General features: G+C 41.4%; 1 protein-coding gene across 1 annotated transcript in view; it reads left to right on the top strand.

Annotated features, from left to right (window-relative positions):
• Positions 1 to 23,166, top strand: part of TRABD2B (TraB domain containing 2B) — a 261,216-nt gene that overhangs the window by 217,090 nt on the left and 20,960 nt on the right. The window contains exon 5 of the mRNA XM_021529047.2: positions 3,080 to 3,170. Within this exon, the coding sequence (XP_021384722.2) occupies positions 3,080 to 3,170 (91 nt within the window). The remainder of the gene's footprint in view (positions 1 to 3,079; positions 3,171 to 23,166) is intronic.

The following is a 23,166-nucleotide window of genomic DNA, read 5'->3' on the forward strand; positions in this document are numbered from 1 at the left end:
AGATATTTCTCACACAGAAGATTTTCCTGGATTTTAAAACTGGAAAGGATAATTATTATGAAGTTCACAGCAGGAGGCAGGCCAAGACAATTCTTCCAGGAATTCTTTAACCTTTCGTGTTTCATGTTAGCCACCTACACTGGACCTCTCAAGTGCCACCTTTTTCCTTAAACATTCCTCTTCCACATCTCTGATCCTGAGGAACTCCTTGCCATGGATCATGTTGGGAAATGTCTGTGTTGGGTGGGAGACTGCTGATCTGAGCATGCATAATTTCATTTTTTCAGTCTAAAGTAGAACATGATTTCAGTTGCTTGTGGTGTGCTTGAGTTGGCTACAACAGCATTACCATGACGTAAAATGAACATTAATGTGTTCATATGTGAATTCTGATTGGACAGAGAAGCTAAAACAAATAGAAGTCAGAAATCTTCAATCAGGTGGAGAGGATGAATTAACAGGGCAAGCTGATGATGAGATAGATGGTAACTTGCCCAGATGTATGTGGGATAATACAAACAGGTAAATTTTAAGCAGAGTCAAAAGGTTAAGTTTTGCAAAGACTTGCTCATGCCATTTCCAGTAGTTGTTAAAGTTTTGGGGTCTGTTGATGTCTGTGGAATGGAGGATTATTTGGAAGTCAGCTCAAAGCTGGATTTTGGTTTTGGTTTTTTATTTCTTTTTATTTCTGTTCTCTTGGTTGAATTGGAGCATTAGGTGTATTTTAGTATGTGTTGGCTTGTGGATGTACAATTAAATAACAATGATGTTCACATGGATATTTGTAATTAAGATTTTAATTTATTTGAGAATCTGAAGTTGAGGGGTTTTTAATGGAAGCTGGCATTCCTTCCAGTTAGGAAAGGCAAAATTAAAAGAACAACCCCTATTGCCATGCTGACCACCAGATCACCAGTCCCAGTGGCTGGCACCTTTCAGCGTGGTATCCACACAAAGGGCAGGAATGGGAAGCCCAGAAAGTGTCACCTTTTGGTCTTCATCCATTACTTGACGGGACTTGCAGGTTCTGCTGAGGAGCTGACGTTGACAGACCTATCACTGTGTGGATGAGGAGTCAGAGCTTTTGCATAGTTACTTTTTTCCCTGAGTTTGCAAGAGTTAAAATTGGTTTGTCTTGTGCTGTCATCTTGTCAAAGATTTGCTGGATTCAGGACAATTATTTACATTAAGAAATCTTTTGGCATTTAAGACTCTGGCTCAGGGAAAATAAAGTGGACTCAGAAATGTCTCAGACTCTGATACCTTTGACTTTGGTTCCTCAGTGTCACTTTGCCAGTGACAGAATGGGGACCTTTGTTTGCTTTGGCCACTGCATAAAAAAACAGGATATGATCAAATCCAGTTAATCATTCACAAATGTCTCATTTCTTGAATATCTGAGTGTGTACAACACATTTTTGGGACTGTTCTTTGCTGCTTTGGCTTTTGTTACAAGCAAGTTAGAAAGGAGAAAATCAAATTTTGAGTTTTCTTAAAAGTAAGTGGAGGAATCCTGGAACACACCAGGGTTCTCCAAATGCACATTTAATCATTTAAATAAGTGTCTTTTGGCTAAAAGCTCTTACCAGCATTTGCAAGTTGCACTCAAAGCCATACAGCTACATCGTTCCAACAACGGAGGCGAGTTAGCGCCCTTGTTGGCAGTGGGAGCAGAGGGATGCAGGCTGAGCAAATTCTGGGGGCTGAATGCTCTCAAGTTCATCAGGACTTTGTGCAGGGTGGGCGATGAATCCCAGGGGTGACTCTGCTGGTGGCTGCACCAGCTCCTTGCACAGTGGTGTCCTTGGAGGGGGGCTCAGGCACCTCTTGCCTGCCTTGGTTTTTTCAGTACAAAATATTTGTCTCTGCTGTGGAGCCAGGCAGTCAGAAACATCTCCTGCAAACACTTCCACTGTGCTTCAGGCAAGCACACTGTCTCCAAGCAGCACCAGCAAACCAGAGGAGTGAGTTCTTACACCCCACATCATGGTAGAACTCCCTTCTCCAAGATGCCACAGGCACATGGAGGCTTGGGCACATTCCTGGTGAACTGGTCTGTTCAGAGCTGGCAGTGAGGTGCAATGACCTGGGTGTAAATGGGGTCACCTGGCCCTGCAGAGCTGGAAGTTAATGGATATAATGGAAGAGGATTGTTCTGTTCTTCCTCCACATCAGTCATGGCTGCAGTTGGAGACAGGTTGCAGTGCTATGTGGATTTTAATAAACCCCTTTGTGGACTTTTTGCTCCCTTACTTTATATATCCAACCCATCCTGCAAACAGTGTGAGACTCAACAATAAGTTGAAAGCTTTGGCTGTATTACACTCCCTTATTGAGTCTGTGCTCAAAGCCCTTTGAGGGCTCCCATTGACACCGGTGGGATTTGGTTCAGATTTCAAGTATATGGGACCCCCTTAAGTAAACTCTTTCAAGGCCTCTACACACTGCAATACTTACTGGGCTCCTTGTTACTTCTGTGAATAGGAATGTGACCTTTACACTTCTAACAAAGAGCCCTGAATTACAGGACTAAATCTTCATGTTTTGGGAGAGATAAGGTTACCATTCCAGCTCCTCCCAGCCCCACTGTGCAGGTGGCTGAATGGCTGATGAGACAACTCCTGAATCACTCTGGTTTTAGTCAGACGAGTGCTGAACATGCAGTGTAGAAGCTTGAGTCTCTTCATTAGCACATGTCCATGAGCAGTGATGGTCAGGGTTGTAAGTTGTTCCATCTCAAGAGTCAAAGCCCTAGTAATATCCTTTTGCCACTGCGGGGTCATTCTGATCTCCATCTTGGAAATTTATTTAATCAGTGTATGTCCTAAAAATTGTCACAGTGGAAGGCAAGACTAGCAACCCATCTAGCTTTCCTGTTATCCACCCAGTCCCCTGGCCATGTGAGGGCAGGGAGGGATAAATGAAATGGAAGAAGAAAGTGTTTGGGGTGTATGCTGTCCCTTGCTCTGGTCTAGGTTTTGGTACCCTTGACTCCTAAAGCTGCTGTTCCAACAGGAGAAACTCAAACAAGTGAGAGTAGTAGTTTGATTGACAGTGCTATTTTCTACCTGTATTTTAGGTCACTTCCTGGGTAACAACACTGTGATTGATGTACTGAGACAAGCAGGATTTGAAGTGGAGCACACCCCTCCTGGACAACCAATTGGAAAGTAAGCAGCTGCCCACAGATTATTAATCACTTTCTCTTCTTTTTTTTCTCCCTTTTTCTGTGACTAAGCAAGATTATTGCAGTAGTAGAGGAGGTGGGTGAGGAACCTCCCTTTCCCACCCAATTTCCAGACAAAAAGTGCATTGTAAAGCATCCATTGTGTGAGTTTGGAAACATATGGAGCCTGAATGGCTGGTGTTTTTGTGGGTTTTTTCCACTTGGGGACATTATTTATATCACAGCTGCTTCATTATACCAGCTCAGAAGTGCCATGGTTTCTTTAAAGAAACATTTCATCTAGCTCATTTTCCCCCAGAGTTGTTTTTCCTTTTGCTCTCCATGGGGTTTTTGCTGCTTCTCCATTGCAGACCTCTCTGTCAGGCTGCTGTTTTTCAAGAGGAATTTCAGTTTTTCCTGAAGGACCACATTTAATGTAGCAGATGCATCACTGAAAGTGTTTTGGGCAGGTAGAGAGCAATTCAGTATTCCCTGAGCTTCTCTGTATATCTGGTCAGGTAAAGCAGGCAAGAAGGGCTGATCAATAGGCTCTTGGCAATCTTCACTAGTATAAAATAAAACATGGCACAAAATTGTCCTTAGCTGGTGAAACAAACTTCCTTTGTCCTGTAGATGTTTCTTTTTCCTGGCCATTTATATGAGGCCTCTGTCTGAAGAAATCACAGACAATAAAACCATGAAGGCTGGTGAGAGACTATCTAGCTTTACAAAATCAGCCTTTCCCCTACATTCTGCAGATAAAATTTGGCCAAGGCTACTCTGTCATAGGATTGTTATCCTCATTAGGAGAAAGTGTTAGCAGCATGCTCCTGTCCCTGGTGGGCAGACTTGACATGGTCCAAAACCGAGGTGAGTCTCAATGAGGAGGATTAATAGCAGAGGTAGTAGACCATGTCTGAAAAAGCTGTGTGTAATCTAGTTGGAAAATCTGGCTGATCTAACCTTGTTTGGGAAACATCCGCAGTGATTCATATAGAATATAATATGGCTCAACTGTACATAAGTGTTCTTTGACAAAGCATTTATCCAAAATGCTTCTTGGAATCCGTTGAGCAATAAAAGCATCGTCTTAAATAACAATGGGGGAAAGAGGAAGAAAAGGCTGTTAAACACCACCAGTAAGAGCATATATTCAGAGGAGATTTAAGAAGCACTTTGGCAGGGGGAGAAAAGTCAACATGGTGCAGGGAAGAGCAGTAAACACTGAAACTGGAAATTTTATACTAAAACCAACCAAAAAAAAAAAAAAAAAAGCAAAACAGAAAAACCAAGAAAACTATAGCAGAACAGCTGAGGTGTACCATTCCTAGGTTTTTAACAAAGAAACTTTCCACTCAGGGAAGCAGACACTTTCTTCAGTAATTTTCATTTAGTTGAAAGTATCATCTTCCCATGAAAATTGTTTCAACTGGAAATTGTGAAACGATTAATTTATTGGCTGTTGCAAGCCCTTGAGCAGAACTAAAGATGCAGTAGTGTGAGAGAAACCCAAGAATAGTCTCTGCTCTCTGGTGTTAGGCTATGTCTGTACACATCATCACAGACTTGAAATAAAGGATGGGGCAGGAAACTTGACTCAAAGCCAGTGCTTAATGTTGACTTATTTGCAGAGTGGAGCACCTCTATGTGCACATTCCCCTACCTTGGCAGCAGTGTCTCCTGTTCATGATGTCTTCCCTAAAATTCTCAATATCTGGGGGAAATGCCGGTGAAAGCAGGAGGGTTTGGACTCTGCCTAGATCTATGTGTGTGTCCTCAGCTGAATGGTCCCACTCTGGGTAACTTCTGTTCTGTTCTATCCTCTAACTTTAGTGTTGGGCAGCTTTGCCTGGACTAGAAACCTTATTCCAGCAGGGTCTGCTCTGAACATTGAACATAAAAAACTTTATTAAAGGATAAATGGTTGTACAGGAATAGTGGGTGGAGTCAAAAGGAAACACATGGTTGCCCCCCATAAGGATTAGATGCTCTGTGAGTTTTCCTGTGGTCTGATGATAAGCTAGATCTGCCAGTTCTAGATGAGACTAAAGAAAGAAAAATAAAATGCATGGTAAAAACATCCAGACTTGCCACTAGACTGAGTTACTCAAGGTGCAGAAACAGCAGAAAACTATAGAAATTGTGAATAAAGAGCATTTAAATATATTCACAAGAAACAGCCTTCTGCCTTTAGAAGAAAAAAAGACTCTCAAAACTGCACATCAGGGACTATATTGTCATTTTCCTGTAACTGGGGCTGTAGCTATCAGAAGTGCTTGGGGCTCCCCCTTAGAAATGGGTAGGCTGCTGCAAACCATTTTGTCTCTTTTTTATAGAATAACTTGTATTTTATGATTTCTGGGTGAGCTCCAAAAGACAGTCTAGCCAAACAGAGTACAACATCGCAATAGCACGACAACTTAATAGTTGTTGTGTTGTTTATGTTTATATTACATTGTCATGTTGCTGTAATTGAGTGTCTTAAGGAACCTTGCATTTTTGTCTAGCCTTCCTTTTTTTACTCTTCTCTTTCCTTTTTAAAAGATGAAATAAAAACAATTGAAAGTCCCAGAAGAGGAACTATTTTGCTATAGTGACTGTAGTAACAAAATAGATACATCAAATGAACGGATAGAAGCTCAAATTTTGAGCTGCTTGCAAAGCAGAGATTGTTTTGTGGGTTACAGAGGTTTCAGAGGTGCAGGTGTTTTCATCTTGATTCTTGTGGAGCCATACATGAAGAGGTATTTCTTTGTGCTAAAGCCCAAAAGAGACATTTCTGCTTTACTTCCAAATGAGTTGTATAAGGGAGTCAAGCCCACTGCATCACATTCTGGCATTGACAGTTGAAAAACTGGATCGTGTTCAGGGAAGATCAGCTGGATTCTAATGTGGAGTTTGGAGGGGGTGGACAGCACATGGAAAAAATGCAAGGGTTGGAAAAAAAAATGTGGCAGCTGCATGCTTATGTTTTAGCAAAGGGAATTCAAAAGAAGTGTTGTGGACAGACTGTAAGCAGAAGAGTGAAGAGGAGCAGTTCTAGCTGGCACATAGGAATGTTTGAAAGTATATCAAATTGAATTGAGAGTGGTTTTGGATGAATATCAATGATTCCTTGACAGTGATTTGCAGGACAATTTTTCTCAGGTTAAGAAGCCCCATTATATGAAAGTAACTTTAGCAAAACACTCATACCGTGTCGTACTTACTACCAGTGCTGCCATGCCAAGAAAGCAAATGGTCATTTTCTTTAATCTCTCTGTTCCCAGAGCAGTATGATTCTTACTGTTACTGGCATGATTAGTAATCTGATCTTTATTGTTCAACCATAATTCAACAGCATTACCATAAATAGGTGGAGTATAGCCTGGTATGATGTTTAAACTCTGCCATCCATTTTGGTTTTAGAAAGGACAAGAGAATCCCTTTTGTAGAAAATAACTAGCACTGTTTGTATGTATCAGAAAAAGAAAAGCCAAAAAAAAGGACAAAGACCAAACCTGTTTATGCTGTCAGTTGCATACTGACTGGGTAAAGCCAGAAGATTGTTGGCTTCCTCTGTTGGCATGGGTTGTGAAATGGCTGCTCTTTAAGCCAACCAAACTGAATACCTAGAATCTCACATTTCTGTTGTCTAGTGACAAGCACAAATTTGAGCCAAATCCTCCCTTTCCTAAGGTAGTGGGAAAAAATAAAGCAAGATCTTGTCTGGCTGGAAGAGATAGCCAAAACATAGAGGGGTCTGATGGCTCCAGAATCAGTGAACTGGCAAAGAAAAGTTTATATAAAGTACATATAGCTGGTGTGGAGCTATTTGGGAACTCTTACTGATTGGATTTCTGAAATCTCCTGGCTCCTCTATTGATCTGCCTGATGGCCAAGTGTTGACCTTCCTGTGCCTCTTCCAGAATTCCACCAGCTGACTATTGAAAACACCTTCTTTAAAGCTCAATCTCTTTCTGTAAAAGAAACCCTGTTCTATTCATCATGAAGAACATTGCCATAAACACTTGAGAACTTATTCTCACATTGGCTTAATTTGTTCATTTTGTTGCCTGAGGGAAGCGTCCTGAATCTGTTTGCGTGACAGCCTTCAGTAGCATTCATTTTTGCTTCTTATTTTGCTGGCTGTCATCTTTGTCCCCAGATAGAGGCATTGGAAAATTAGTGACTGAATCAATATCTCATTACTTTGCCCTGAGATAAGAAAGACAAGTTTGTTTTGGTTGTTGTTTTTTGGGGGTTTTTTTTGGGAGTTCTGCCAACTGGCTGTCCCTGCTCCTTTCCGTCTTCAGAAAACAGAGCTGCATGCTTGGAGAGAGGAGGAGATGGGAGAAAGTCTCCCCTTAGATGGATTCCAGTGGCTTGAGCAGATAAAGGGCCACAGCTGCTTCACATTTGACTGGAAACAGCCAAAATGCAAGATCAATCCAGGAAGCACCTGTGTCCATGATGACTCTCTTGTTGCTGGGTTCTCAGAATCAGCTCTGACCTTCTGCCATGTGCCAAGCCCTGATGTGCTGCACACCATCCTCTTGGCTTAACTAACATGCAGCAGTCTCATTTTTATCAGGCTTTCTCCAAGGATGGGATCAGTGCTGCCTTCTTTCAGAACCAGGGAATTCAGGATGAATCAAAGAATTCAGCACAAGGTTTTATGTCTGAGAGTTTGGGAGTTTATTGTAAACTCTCAGAGCACTGCTGGAGAAATTAATTATCCTTGCTCCTTCTGTTTGCACTTCCTGTCCCAGTTGAAGCAGTGTCTTTGCTGTTGTAACTTACTCCTGTCCTTCTGTCTGAAGCAAAGAGATTCCTCTTTGTTTCCCTTCTCCTATAGCATCCTAGAGGTGTGACCCTGGCTCTTCTACTCATCGTTGTCTCAGGGTGGAAGCCTCTGCTCCCCAAGGAATGCTCTCTCCTTCCCCATGGGCTGAAAATAATCTCCATCCACACAGTGATGCAGCCATTTCACTCCATCAGAATCCCTAACCCTCTCAAGATGATGGACAGAATTGGGAAAAACGTCTGACATAACATTCCCCACAGCCCCAGTTTGGTAAACCCAGTTTAGGAAATCCCAGATGCCCTCAGAACTCTCATGAATCTCCCAGTACTTGCCAAGTTCCTTGGGATGCCTAAAAAATTTCGGATTTCTGGTGCCTGCTAGTCAGGGTTGCTCCACTCTGCATAGCTGTTAATTTTTGGGATGTGTTAGGGAGGATGTTAAAGTTGTTATAAAATAAGTAGAAGTTCATTTAGAAAATAAGTAGGAAAAAAAATGTTACAAGAGTTGTGACACTTTAATTGGAAATAACTGAATTAATTGAGGAAAAAAGAACTGAGAAAGGTAGCTTCTCATCTGAGATCCTGTCTCTTCTGATACAGGGAAAAATGCACCCTTTTTTTTTTATGTCAGTGGAATACTCTCCCCATTGGGATGCAGCAGTTCTTCTTAAACTTCTTGTAAATCTTTGGATCTTTCACTTGATCTGGGCCTAAGGATCAAACTCCCATCACTAGCTCCCTTCCCTGAGAAGAAACATGAGTCCATTATTTAGGGGGAGGTTCTTTGACAGCATAATGTACAGTAAGATGTGCACAGGGATTAAATGAGGTTCATCTGCATACATTTGTGAATTTATTGCCTCATCTAACATTGGAGAATATGACGACTCAATACTTAAAATATTTAGCCTCGAAAATATGCATGTTACATTTTCATGTTCCTGTGTGCCTTTAAAATACTCTCCTTTGCAATTTGATTGTCACTGTGTCTACCTTACAGCCACAAAGCCTGAGCCAGCCAAAGTAATTCTTCGGGAGAAAAACATGGAAGAAGGTCTCCAAAATATGGTAGAGAAGCAAAGTCAACTTACAAATTCTCAGCCATAGAAATTTAATTATCCTGTCACTTCCTGAGCAATACATGACTTAGGGACAGGGCATCTGCATGTCCTCTAGGCCACCTTTAGACACTGAGCACCTTCTGAGAGAATGGAATTTAGCAACTTGCTACAAAAAAAACCTGGGAAAGAGCAAGATAATTCATGGTGTTGGAGTAAGAATACAGAACAGAACTTCTCAGGAATTTCATGCTTGACTAGTTCTCCCAGTGGGACATTCACTTTGCTGTATAATCAGATTTTATCCTTGGTAAAATTTCTGGTTTCTTTTGAAAAAATTGTTTCATATTCCATATAATTCTGTTTCTCTGGAACAAGGCGTCTGGGGAAACCTAGGCTTGCTTCTTTTTGCTCAAGGGCAGCTTGCTTGCTGAGCTGTTCTGAAGCCAGTGCTAAGATTTCTAGGTTTTTTTGCTGATCTGCAGCCTATCAGGTTTAGGAGATCTGTATCTCATACTCTATAAACTCTCTAATAGTAAACTTACAGAGCCTTGGAGACTTCAAAAGTTCAGAGCTAGTTCTTACCTTATTTCCTAGCCAACTTTCAGTGTTCTTGTTTCCACAGGAGAAGCTGATTTTTCATCCTCTTTCTCCTTCCAGCCAACTCTAACGCAGATCTTTTCACCTCAGGTCATGAGTACGAGATGAAAATTTTGGTTTATAGTTATTAGAGATAAGGCTGATCCAACTTGCACTGAAGTTGTTGGCTTCCATCAGTGCCAGTAGCTTTTAGAGGTCATTGTTAATATGAGATGTTGCTGTTCCTCTCCCATCTTCGGTTGTGAGGAGCCATGAGGGAGTTGGTGGAAAGCTCAGAGTATGTTCACACAGTTGTGCAGATGCTTTTCTAAGCACAAAGCCTGGCTTTTCCAGAGCAGTGCTCATGGGCATCTTCAGATAAGTGGCCCAACTTGCTTGCAGGAGGTGTCTGGCTGGTTTTAGGTGGCTAATCAAGTTTTAGATGGTTAGTCATTCTGTGAGATGTGCCACTAAGCTCATTTAAGCCTTTGGAAAGACTGCACCATCCTCTCCCCGGCGTTGTGTTAAAACAGTGAGGTTGTGTGACTTTGTTTGTGTATTCAGCCTGCACTTGTCCTGTGGATTGATGGCCTCCACCCCGGGCCACATCAATCTGGGCTGAAGTGCAGCTGCACTTTGTAACAGCTCAAGGGGCACAGAGGTATCAAGTGGTATTGTGTGCTTGGAAAGATGTCGTTTATCTGAGGAAGTTTGTGCTCTGTTTGCTGTCACTCTGTCTTTGCAGTGCCGACTTCCTTACCTCCACTGTCACGTTGTCAGGCAAAGAGACCTCACACATTAGGACAGAGAGCTTTTCCATATCCAGAGCTGACTTCTTTTCCTTCAGCAACAGGTCTATGGGCTCTGCTGTGATCAATAGAGCTGCTTGATTCAGCATGAGTGTTGTAATTTAGATTTCAGGGAGCTCTTTACAATGCACAAGTTCCTAAAAAAGGAACAGAAAGAAAGCAATGACTTTTCTCACGGACACTTTCACCTAAGATTCCTTTAATAACAGTCCCTTAGAAAAAAAAACAATCAAGGATACAGTGTTCTACAGATAATTTTGCTGTGAAGTACGTTTCATCTTTCTTGAGTGATCATGTGTTCATAAGGGCATTCTTTGGAGTTCAAATGAAGTTAGAAGCCCTCCAGAAAACTGTAATGTGACTGGTGGCATGACTAAATGACTCCCTGTATGTGGATCTTTTTGTGGCAGGCTGTGAAATTTACTGAAACCTTTTCAAATTTCCCTCACAAGTAGAAAGTCACTCTAATGTACATATGGGGAAGGGTGATTTTGTGTCATTTCTTACCCATTTTGGTGCTAAATAGTTTCACTTTTAACAACTCATGGTATCTCAGGCGAGCCAGGTGACTTCATGCTGGCCACAAGCCAGCTTTGGTTCCTAAATGATTGTGTGGGTGTCCCTTTGGGAGAATATGGTGAAGAGTCAGGCTGAGATCCATGAATATCAGCCCCTCCTCCTAGTTAGGTGCTAGTAGAAGGAGTAGGAATGCCAAAAAGAGTAAGTTCTTTTAACAGTAAATTAAGGATGGTGAATTTATGAAGCACTTGTCACAGTAAATACCTTAAAAGCCAGAATGCATTTTTGTGTCAAGATCTTTGAATCATTTTTATGAGAAGTCAAAGTAAATTCATATGCAATCTGTAAAGTTTGTAAAGAGTTTGATTCATCTGGGAAATCATGTGTTGGGAATACAGTACCCAGATCCAGATCAGATATACTTCAGAGAAGTATTTATGTTTTAAAATACTTCCTGAAGCTAAACTGATCTGCAGAGTCTTTGGAGTTTCACCCTTCTCTGGACCTCATGCTCCATGCAAGTGAACATCATGCCAATGTGTTTCCCATTTCCTGGGGATTAAACTGCTGTGTTTGATGACTCAGGACTTTCCAAGGAAGCAGCTCAGTCACTCATTCTCTCTGAAGTGGCCTCAGGTACCTCAGAGGACATGTTTTCTCTTCCACAGTGATTCATGATTTCAGAGCAGAAGATCAGCTCTTTCTCTTTTCTTTTATTCCCACAAAGTTAATTAATAAAAAAAAATTCTATTAGTGGGTGTTGAAAGATATTGGTTTCCCACCCATACTCCCTAATGCTCTGCATTCCAGGAAGAGTGAAAAATGGACCTGTGAACAGAAACAGAAGGGAGGAAAGATGGATCAGATGCTGTAGATGGATGTAGGTACAGTGGCTGTCAAGTGATATGGTGGAAGAATTTCTGGAATAAAGACAGTTTCTTGCAATTGCGATTGCTCAAAATACACCACCACAGTAATCCAGTTTTGTGATTCATAGGTGCAAATTTAGAAAGTTTGGGGCACAGGGAGTGTCTGGCAGAAACTGAACTGTCTGGGCCTCCCTAATGACCTCTTGATTAGGTGGGCAGCTGCACGTAATGCAGCTGTTGTGCTTGTGAAAACTGGATCTTCTGCCACTGTCAGAGGCTGTTGTTGGTCAGGAGAAGCACCTGGAGGATTCACCCCTTCATGGCCACTGTGGACCTGCCTATGCCCATCTGTCTGCCTCATGGAGCTCCACCATAGTACAGAATTTTTCATCAGCGTCAAGAATTAGTTGTAAATTTACACCCACCGTGTTCGTAACTTTTGTCACTTCAGTAAGAAAACAATTGGTTGTCACTTCAGCAAGAAAACATTTGGTCCTGCTGGGAGCCAGAGTTGACAGAAGGACTAAATTTGGGATATTTCCCATTCCTACTGCTTTATGAGACATCAGAGCAGTTCACAATTCCATAATGCCCCTCTCTGTTGGTGGCAGCTTGCAGAGGAAAAGACCCACTTTGGGGCTCTCATTTGTAAGAAAGAGCACACTGAAGGCTTTCTCCATGGATTTGCAGTCAGCTCAGGAATAGTAGCATTTTCCTGCTAACCTGTAGCACTTCAGCAGCAAAGCCATAGACAGGCTCCAAGTGCTTTAGTACCCAGTGCCCTGTCTGGAAACGAGATTTGCATCTGCTGTCATATGACCCCAGCTTCACATTTCCAAATTACTCCTGCAAAAATAAAGGCAGTCCCAGAAATTCCTCTGTCAGGACAGCACATCCCTGTTTATGTCTGAAGGGGTGATACCAATCTGGAGTCCCCAGTGATCAAAGTGCACGTTCAGAGATGAGCCTCATGTTGTGTTTGAAGTGAGTACAGTGCTTTGAAATGAGGATGAAGCAGGAATAAATCAGGATGAAGGATTTGAGGCATTACCTACTTTACATGAAATCCCTACTGGAAAGACGTGGCTTGTGTTCCAAAGTTTTCCTTGGAGAGTGCTTGGAAGTTGCACACCAGCCTATTTGTGGAAAGCTGAACAGTTTCCTATTGTCCATGATGTGAAACGCTTCCCAGATAAACACTTTTCCCCTCCACTGAAGAAAAACGATAAAGCCTCAGCAGAGTTGCTGGTTTCTGTTGGCATTGAGCTCTCTTAAAGGCTATAGTTTATATCCATGCCAGAGTCATTAAGGAAAGGTTCCATTATGGGGTGAAACTGGGATAATCTTCAAGGATTTAATAACATTGTGCGCCCACATCTTTGCGTCTCTGGGTTCATTATATCCCTGGAATGTAAATCCCAATCCACAGTGGATAAACAGGGTTCACATAGATCTCAAATACTTTTGTGGTATTGTCTTCTCCTGATTTCTGAAAGGGAAAGAAAACATTGCTAGAAATAAACTCACTGGAGTTGTTTAGCCTGGAGAACTGGAGGCTCAGGGTGAACTATATTGCTTTCTACAGCTACCTAAAAGGGTTTTGCTGAGGTGGGAGTTGGTCTATTGTCCCAAATAACAAGCCATAGGAGAACAAGAAAGGACCTCAAATTGTGCCAGGGAGGTTTAGATTGGATATTAGGGAAAATTTCTTCACAGATCAGGGTAGCAAGGAAGTGGTGGAGTCGCCATCCCTAAAGGGATTTACAGGGTGTGCACATGTGGCACTTGGGGACATGGTTTAGTGGTGAACATTGCTGTGCTGGGTTAACAGTTGGACTCAATGATCTTAAAGGTCTTTTTCCAACCTAAACAATTCTGTGATTATACAAAGAGAGCAGTAAATCTCTGCTGCTGCAGTGGATTTAGGTTGTAACATTGCCTGCATTTGTGGGAATTTAAATAATTTTAAGGAATTATTCCTGACACCCACAGAGTCAAGGCATCATATTTCATCTTCCACAAGGACGATCCAGAAGTCCCTCCATGAACTTTGGAGAGAAAAAGCTGATTTTTGAAAGCAGCAATGCTAAGAACCAAGACTGTATAACATCTTGGGGTAATAGTGGTGGTGGTTTGGTCCAGGTCTGTGGGTGGCTCTCCCTCTGTTTCTGTTGTCCTGGGAGGTGCAGGTCTGAAGGACCTCATTGTGTCCCCACCTCTGACTCCAGTTTGGATGTGCTGGGTGCCTCCATCCTTCCTCCATAGTGCCTCCTTGGCTGAAGACCTTTTCCCAGAAGCAGCTTGTGGTTCTCCTTGTTGACCTACAGTCAGTGAATGCAGTAGATACAGATTCACTTTTTGCCACCTTTTTGTCAAAACAAACCTTGCTTAGAGTTTGTGACAAAGGAATCATCTTTCTTCCCTAGAGGAATGGGGTTTCTTGCTAATGTTAAATGGCAATTTTGCACTTGTATCAAATTTGTATGTAGATTAAGTTTTAGGTGGGAATTGCAGGTTTTGTTGACATTTAGCAGGCACTGAGGTTTTAAATCACTGAGGCAATTTTAGAAACATTTCCCTTAAGGAGAAAGGACATAGACTTGAAAGAAAACAGAGGTAACAAGGGTTTCATTTGTTTGTTTCACAAATGCAGCCATGAATTTAGGGCAATTTCTATGTATTCAAGCATTCATACTGATTGCAGTCATTGCCGAATGGTCAGCATTTCCCACTCATGTCAGAGAAAGGCATCAATTGAAATCCGCAGACAACCAGAAGTGGTTTAAATGAGGTCATGTAGCTGAAGACTGATTTTTTTTTTTCCTTCTTCTTTCACTACTGGGGTGCACTGTTCCACTTGCTTCCTGCCTTTCCAAGAAACCCTGGTCAGTCTGAACAACAGACCTGATAAGGTCTAGGAGTCCTACAGGTTCAACTGTGATGTACAGAAAAAGGCTTTCCTCATAAAGCCTCACTCTGTCGTACTTATTTTCACATCAAAGGACATACACTCTTTTTTTATCTTTGTGCTTTTTTGATCTGTGTGGTACTTGGGATAACTCAGTCTCTACTGTCTGTCAGATGAATTCTTACTAGAAAAGGAAGGCAACAGAGGGACAGAGTAGCCTCCCCTTCTGTTCAGAACTAACAGGCTTGTGGGGCAGCCCCAAGAACTCAGTCTCATTGTAGAGAGAGAGCCAGATGAGTTGTCCTGCAGTTTTAATTCAAACATCTCACGTGGGCATCATTTCAACAGCATTGACTTTCCTGCAGTTTGAGCTGTATTACAGCACCACCTCATGAGAAGTCCTGATTTGGTCACTCTCAGTGTTCAGCTTTGTGTAGTGATAAGAAGCTGACGTGACTGCTGGAACCTGTGCCAGATGCCAGGCATAGCTCTGATGAGTCTCTGACATTTGTTACACTTGTTATATTTCATGTTTTTCCATAGCTGGGCAGTGCTACAGCTGTGACACCCCCTCGGACAACTGGCACTTAGATGAAGCATTTCAAGGCAAACAAACAAACAGAAATGCACTTATCATGGAGGTAGGTGAGTCCCTAGAGCTCCTGTGCAATGAGGTCTCCAGTAGAGATAGGGAGGGAGGCAGCAGGGGCTGTCACCTCTGTACTGTCTGTCATTGTCTCACACCCTTTGCCTGTTGGCTTGCTGAGATGGAGCTCTTTAATGAATGCATAATTTAATTCTGGGATTCTTAAGTGCACCAATAAAAATAATAATCATAGATAGTTCAGTGAAGGGGAGATATTTTCTGGGATCAGTGCAAGTTTTTTTGTTTTAGGGAAGGAAGACATGGAGCCTGTTCTTTATAAATAGACAGTGAGATTTGCCTGAGTTCATTAAAAATCAATCTCTCCTCTGGCCTCCAATGCCTCCTAATATCCAAGGTCTGGTCTCAAAAGTTTCAATTAGCAAACTCAAAAAAGAGGATATAAAACCTTATTTTCTTCATTAGGTTTCAGCAGCAATGTGCATGCTTTTTAATGAAGCATTTTAGTGAAGGATGGCTTTGTCAGACAGAAAGGAGCATTTGATAAAGCAGTTCCATCAGCATGACATGATACTGAGAGGGAACCCTCTGTGACATGGGACTAATACATAGAGAGACTTTATGTGAAGTCCATTAGCATTAGAGTTGACAGAACAGCATTAGACATTAAAGCAAGTGGGGTTTGGAGGGAGAACTCTTCCACCTTCATCACGTTTCGAGGGCTCTGTCCATTACTGTGCAGTGAAAATGCCTGCAGACAGGCTGAAGTGTTGCCTGAATAGGGATTCTGACAACTGTCCTGTTCTTTTCTTGGAAACACTCAGGCACTGTGATATGGGCAAGGCCAATGGGCTCTAACAATATTTTGGAGAAAGTCAGAGTGTCTCTGTGTTCCTTTTTTAGCTCAGCAGCCACCAGTGGCTGATCAGATCAGATGTTTTGCAGTGTTGGCTACAGAGAAGAAAAGTGGATTTAGTGTCACAGAAATGTGGAGTCTCTTGCAGACGTGGTCTTCTTATGGCTCTTTGGTTCCACACTTATGCCTGCTGCTGGATTTAAGTGGTCTCTGTCTCTCTCCTTCTGGTGATAGCAGCTACTTAGGAGCCCATGTTATCTATGTCTTGCAATTGTAAGAGCCTCAACTGAGCAAGGTACTTCAGGAATACAAGTTGTTGTGCTTGCAGAGATCTGTGATCCACCCTGTACCTCACTTCAGCCAGGACTCAACTTGCAGAGCATCAGAGGGAAGTGCAGGAAACAGCCCCAAGCAAACAGTGAATAATCTGCCCTTAGTTTCAGGCTGAAGTCAGTGAAAATGTTGTAGTCCCTCAAGCTAAGCATTTGATGCCTTGCTCAGCTGTGTCTCTGTAGAGAGTTTTTATATTCAAGATATGATAAAGAATATGAGCTTCTGCAGATCTGTGTTCTCTCTGGAGGATCCAGCAAAGAAGGGAAATTAATTCCCAGTGGAGACAATCTGGGAGCAGAACTCAATTTGGATTGTAAATGAGTAAGAGACAAACAGTTGTATATTAGCTATAATTCTACTGTGGAATCAAATCAGGCAGACAGTTTGGTGTTTTTGGTTTTTTTTTTTTGGTCAGCTTCTTAAAATTCCTTGCAAACTCAGCACTCAGAATTTTATTGTAAGACAATAAAACATTTTAGTTAACTTCATGTAGCAAGCCTTTGGGTGCTGCATGGACATACAGAGTTGCAATTTGAATGCAAAGGCCTCTCTCTCCTCTGTGAGGTGTCCAGGTGTCCCAGGACAGCTGCATTTCTCTGTGCTCCCACCTTGAACCAGGATGCCTGAGCAGGAAAAAGCCCATCTGGACCTATGGGATAGGGATTCTATCCAAGGAGCTTTAAGTACCACTTCTATAAGACATTGAGGCACCAGAAGTCTCTATATTGTGAATATTTTGCTTAAGCTGAACTACCGAGGCAGAAATAGCTTAACACTAAATTGGTTTGGTGGTAATAAGACTGTGGAGATTTAGGGAATAGAGCCTGAGGTGAGGCTTGTGTACCATGGGCAGAGAAGGTTCCTATTTGCTATTTATGTGGAAAATGGAAACAAGACTGGAGGGTCAACCCATCCTTCCTCTGAGGGCACAGCCCATCCTCTGGGGCTGGAGCGTGCAGCTCTCAGAGTTTCCATGAAAGATGCATAAACAAAGGATTATTCAGTTCAAGAACTGAACCAAAAAACTGAGAAGGGAAAATAAGTTCAGAGCAATTTGAAATGGAACGTTTTGAGGATGCTTTTGAAGGCAGGAATTGGGTTTTGTTGGGGTTTGTCATTTTTATATATTAGTTGGGTTTTTCTTTTTAATTGAGATCAATCTCTAAACAAAAAAGGGCACTTTGTAGCATGTAAGTCTTTGAAAACAGATGACTAAAAAAAATTTGAAGCTTTGTTCATAAAATGCTGAAATGAAACATTTTGAGTTTTCTAAAAGAATTCACATGAAAATGTGGAAATGACATGTTACAAATGTTACAGCTGCCCTCTCTTTTTTCAGCAAATTCAGCCTTTCAAGTGCAGAAAGCTTGCATTTCTTCTTCTGATTTCTTCTTTGCCTTAGACCAGCTCCACTTCTAATGAAACAGAATAGATAACAAAAGTTTTATTTGCTTCTCTTACTTTATATCAAACTGGGAAGGAAAACATTACTGTCCACGTGAATATCTTCATATCACAAACTTTTCATTTAATTTATGCACAGAGTTGTACATATATACATGTGTATACTGAGGACTAAATTAGCTTTCAAACTAAGGTTACAGTTCTTAAGCAACAGTGATTCTTCCCAGAGAAATAGTCTGACATGGATTCAGAGCACATCCAAGTTGGGGGTGGACTGTAATCTAATTTAACTACTTAACCTAATTTAAGTGCTCATGAGATGTAGTTGACTGTGGTGCAAAAAAATGAAAAAACAACTTTGTTTCCAAATTCTGTTAAGAGGTTTTAACTTTAGTGTACAGGCCTAAGGCAACTACATCCTAAATAAAATAACATTATAATTAAGCTGATCAGGTGAGTGAATAATCAGGGATTTCACAGGAGTAATCAGGGATTTCTCTTTTGCTGTCTCTTGAGCCCAATGCTTCCTGAGTAATTTACAGCACTTAGCCTGAAGCAGCTCAGATAAAGTTTAAGTATGGGGAGAATCTAATTCTCTGATCTCTGCTTTGCAGTTACTCTCTTTTGCAGTAAAATACATTTATGCTTTTCATCTTGAAGGACATTATGTCCATGGTGTCACCTGGTTGTGTGAGTCTGGGCTCTCAATCCACACCTCCCGTCACTGGAAAGAGGCCCTGTAAGCTGGGCTGGGCTGGGTTAGGATTTCTGCCTGCTTTTCTGTCCTTTTGTTTGCTTCTCTCCCAGGAGCATTGAAAGTCTGAGCTTCATCCTAGTGTGGAAGAGGGGAAAAAAGGCAAAACCCCTGGTGGGACAGATCATTGTGGTGCCCATCTTGTGGGTGTGCATGACTCTCTCAGAGAGATGTGCAGGGAAAGCAAAGCCAGCAGCAGATGTCTCCGTGGCCTGCGGCGAGGGGAGCAAGGGTGTGTGCGAGGGGCTGACGAATTCCTGCCTTCACAAAGACACCCCAACTGGAATTTATGAGAATCCATCCACAATAAAACACTTCTAACTCGCTGCCTGGCCGTCAGCCGGCTGCATCCCAGGAACGGTGGCATGAGGATGAAGCTGCCACATCTCACATTCCTCGCTATCACCGCAGCTCCTCTCTTGATGAAACAAAATCTCCCCTTGTCTGACAGTTCCGAGAATTGAAGCAAGAAAACCTCAGTGATGTTGCTGTGCTTGGAAGCCCGTGCAAAGCATGGCAGTCTTCTGAGCAAAACTTTTCCATTGCTCGTGCTGCAAAGTCAGGATGCAAATAACAAATTGGCAGACTGGGAGTTCGGAAGATTCTGCACATATCTGAGGGAACAGAGATGTTACCACAAGATTGCTGAAAAAAATTAGATTGATGATTTCGTTGCCTGGAAGATGTGTATCATCAGCAAAGGCATACAGCAAGGGCAAGTCCCTCCCCAGCCCTGTGGAAGCCCATGGGGAGGCTTGATGGGACTCAGTCCCAAATGTTGCTGGGGTTACTCTGGCAGGTCAGGGCAGAGGCGTTTCTGGGGTCTGCCCTGCCTGACCTATGCAGTTTTAAGCCTGGGAATTATGAAAATAATATATTGCAGGACATCATGGTGTTAATGACATTCTTCTGACCAGATCCACTCAATAGCCCTAACAAATCCCAGTGATGAGTCAATTTTCAGTGGTCAGTGCCAGCACAGAGTGACACTGCAGACCACAAGGCAGAGAAAGAAATGCTGAGACAGCCTAATGGAGCATCCAGCTCAGTCCAAGTAACTTATATGTTTTGTTTTGTTCTTTTAATTCTTGGAAAGAATTAGAAAAGGATGGCAAATTTCACCAGAAGTGAAAGAAAACCACAGAGGTCTTTGTCTGTGGATTAAGAGTTTTCAAGAACTATCAAGAATAAATGTTTTCCTGTTTTCACTGCTTTCTGTACCTTAGGAACAAGCCACATAGGATATTTGTTGAGAGTCCAAAGTTTTCTTATTTGGACTTGGTTGTTTTAGAGAACTTGTTTTGCAGGACTGCACATCCCGGGGAAGGAAATTAAGGTCAGAGATGAAAAAAAAACCCACCTAAGGGCCTGAAATAATTTTCATTTTTCCAAGACCACCCTGTGTGGGAATGATACATTTAAAAATGGGTGGAACCTCTAAGCCTGGAATTTTATCAAGTTATTCATGAAAAATCTCTGAGATCTTTGTGTGGACCAAGATGTTTGGGTGGTAGTTTCTCACTTTCTTCAGGAAAGGCACTGTGGCCTCACAAACTCAAAACTAGCCTTGCTTTCTCCCTGGCTTTAAAAATAACTATGTATCTTGAAAAGCTGTCTCAGCAGTAGTGAAGGAATGGAAAAAAAAGTCCAATATATCCCCATGGTTTCATACAGTGCAGCTGTGCTAACAGAGTGCACAGAGACTGAGACCAGGGGAAAGGCACGAAATAGTCCATGAAATGAGCAGTTGAATTTAACAGTAAAGCTTCACGTAACGCAGAGATCGATTGTCCACATATCTGATTGCAGATGGCAGGTTTTTGCCTTTATTTTTCAGGGGAAAAATCCAGAATATAAATAAATTCTAGCACTTGGTATTAATAATTTTTTTTTAAATCAACAGGGAAATTATCATCTTATAGGAAATATTTCTTACATTAAATTAACATCTTTATATATTCTTGCAATGTATTTGGATGAAATATCCATATTCTGTTTTGATTTTCCTTCTGGTAGAATGCCTTTGGATGACAGTCCTATTTGAAAAGAACCATGTTCATAATGAATTAATCATATGTTTGTAATATTTGTTGTTTATTTTTATTGTAATTATTATTTTTATATATAATATAGTATAATTATTGTAACTGATTTCTTAAATCAGTTTCAAACTATCTTACTTTCCTTATAGAGGAGCAAGCATGTATCAATATACAGCTTTCAAAAGTACCTTTTAGGTCTTGGTGCAATTACTAACAGTTACTAGTAATTAAAAAAATATTAGTGCAGGCATAATGAAACAAATATCAACTAAATGTAATATGCAGTTGCCACAGTGGATCTATTCCCCCTGACTCGACTCTAACATGCTGGTGGTTAGTTTATAACCCTCTTTAGGTTACAGCATTTTAACGTTTTTCCAGTGTTTATTTATTCTCTTCCCAAAAAATGTTCTGAAATATCAAGTTTACAACCTGTGGCTCATGTGATGGTAGTGGAAACAATTAAGCCAGAAACTTTCAAAGCCACCACTGGGATTTTGATGCCCAAAGTCATTAATTTTAATAAGAAGGGAGCTGCCAGTCGTCTTAAGTGGTTTGTAAAATCTCAACCCATAAAAACACCTCTCTACTGGTTCCAGTTTACAGGGAGCTCAGAGCAAGGTAAACACGTGTAAGAAAATAGTAGGTGTTAAAAGGTGGAAAGTAGGTGTTCAGATATCCCTAAGACCACTCAAGGAATCAAAGAGCAGCCTCAGCCTTGTGCTGGCACATGGGGGCTGCTCCTGCCTGCAGCATCTCAGGGAGTTGTTGACTGATCAGAGCAGAAGGCACGGAGAAAGAAGTTGATGGAAACAGAAATCTTGGCTACAGCTTGGTTCCAGTGGCTTCCTGCCACCCACTGGTCTCTGCTGCCATCTCAGGATGCACATGGTGTCTGTAGGTGCTTGGTCCAGCTCCTTCCTACCTGCCTAAACTCTCCTGTCCAAGCTCACACTGTGTAATCCTCCAAGCTGCTAAATGTTGGTAGATGTTTGTACTTCGCTGATACACCATCATGGTTTGATAAAAATTAAAACTCTTCACTGTGGCCTATGAGACCCCCCCCCAAACCTGTGAGCACCTCTTCATTTACGTGTTCTGGAGATGGCTTTGCTTCAGCCACGAGCCTGTGCCGTAGCCAAAGAATTCTTAAAGGCTTTGGAGAGCACCAAGAACTCGAGAAGGAAACTGCTGTACTGGGGAACATTCACCCTCAACATGAAGCATGAAAGAAAGTCTTAATGGGGAAAAATGTAGAACCAGCAGATCTATCTGTGATATAAAATAGAGCATGGAGTGAGTATGAATGAGTTTGGAAAGGATTCACTGGGAGTCTAAATGATTGGGAAAATAAGAAGAAGAAGGGATTTTCTTGTGCGTTTTATTAATGAAACCAACCATAAAAAATTTTAAAATTAATTTTTAGAAACTTTCTGGTTTTCCCTTATCTGTTGTATGATCTCTGAAGAACTTCATAAATGTTGGCTACAAGTGACTTAAGTTACTGTAGTATTTGCTAGTGAGTGTCATAATAACAATAATTAATTTTCAGTAGGTATTGGAAATACTTTAGATGAAACACAATGCAGTAGAAATAGAGGTGACCATGAAGACTGGTATTGTAACAGACTTCAAGAAAGTCAAAAAGAAAAAATGCTTTCATTAGTAGTAGATGTGACTTTTTTGGAAGAGAACAAAATGTTCCATAAATGAAACATGTGGTTTCACTTGCGGCACATTTTGTACATTGTCACCAATGAAGTTTAGGATTTTTTATTACTTTTTCATTAAAATGTCTTACTGGTTTCACTCAGGAGGCAAAATTTTTCACGTGGCTTTAATTGTTTCTGTCATAAAAGTCATAGCATCCATGTAATAGAAATAGTTTTGCAGACCACAGCTTCATATTGCCTATTAATTCTCTCCCATTTTCTGTATGTACAACTCATTGGCCCATCCCAGGGACAAGAAAATTTCTTGCAATTAAGACTCAATATCAACTTCTACTGAAGTTAGGGGAGAAAAATAACTTTATGTCAGTCCTGGTTTATTAGGTTTTTGTTTCAGCTATCTTAGCTCACAATAAGTTCACATGGCTGCATACCAAAGGAGAGAGTTTATATTGACTTTCTTCTAAAATCAGTGAAACTCTAGAAGATGAAAATAAAAGGTCTTTTTCTGCATCATTCCAGTTTGTACAAGAGGTGGTAATACTTCAGAAAGGATTGAGGAGCTCTGGCAGGATTGTTTACCCCTTTTTTCTTCATTACCTGCTGGAGTTCAGGTCTCACATATCCCATCCCAGCTGCCAAGCTTCCGTGCTTCCATAATCAGCCTAGGCTTCCATGTCCCCAATCCTGACTGGATGAGAAGACATAATTCTTGCTGCAGTTGAAACAATGACTTGTGTTCTACAGATGATATCCAAAGCTAGGGAAAAAATAAAAGCAAAAAAGAGATAAGAGATAACTTGTGTTATC

The sequence above is a fragment of the Lonchura striata genome, chromosome 9, assembly GCF_046129695.1.
Source record: "Lonchura striata isolate bLonStr1 chromosome 9, bLonStr1.mat, whole genome shotgun sequence".
NCBI classification, from domain to species: domain Eukaryota; kingdom Metazoa; phylum Chordata; class Aves; order Passeriformes; family Estrildidae; genus Lonchura; species Lonchura striata.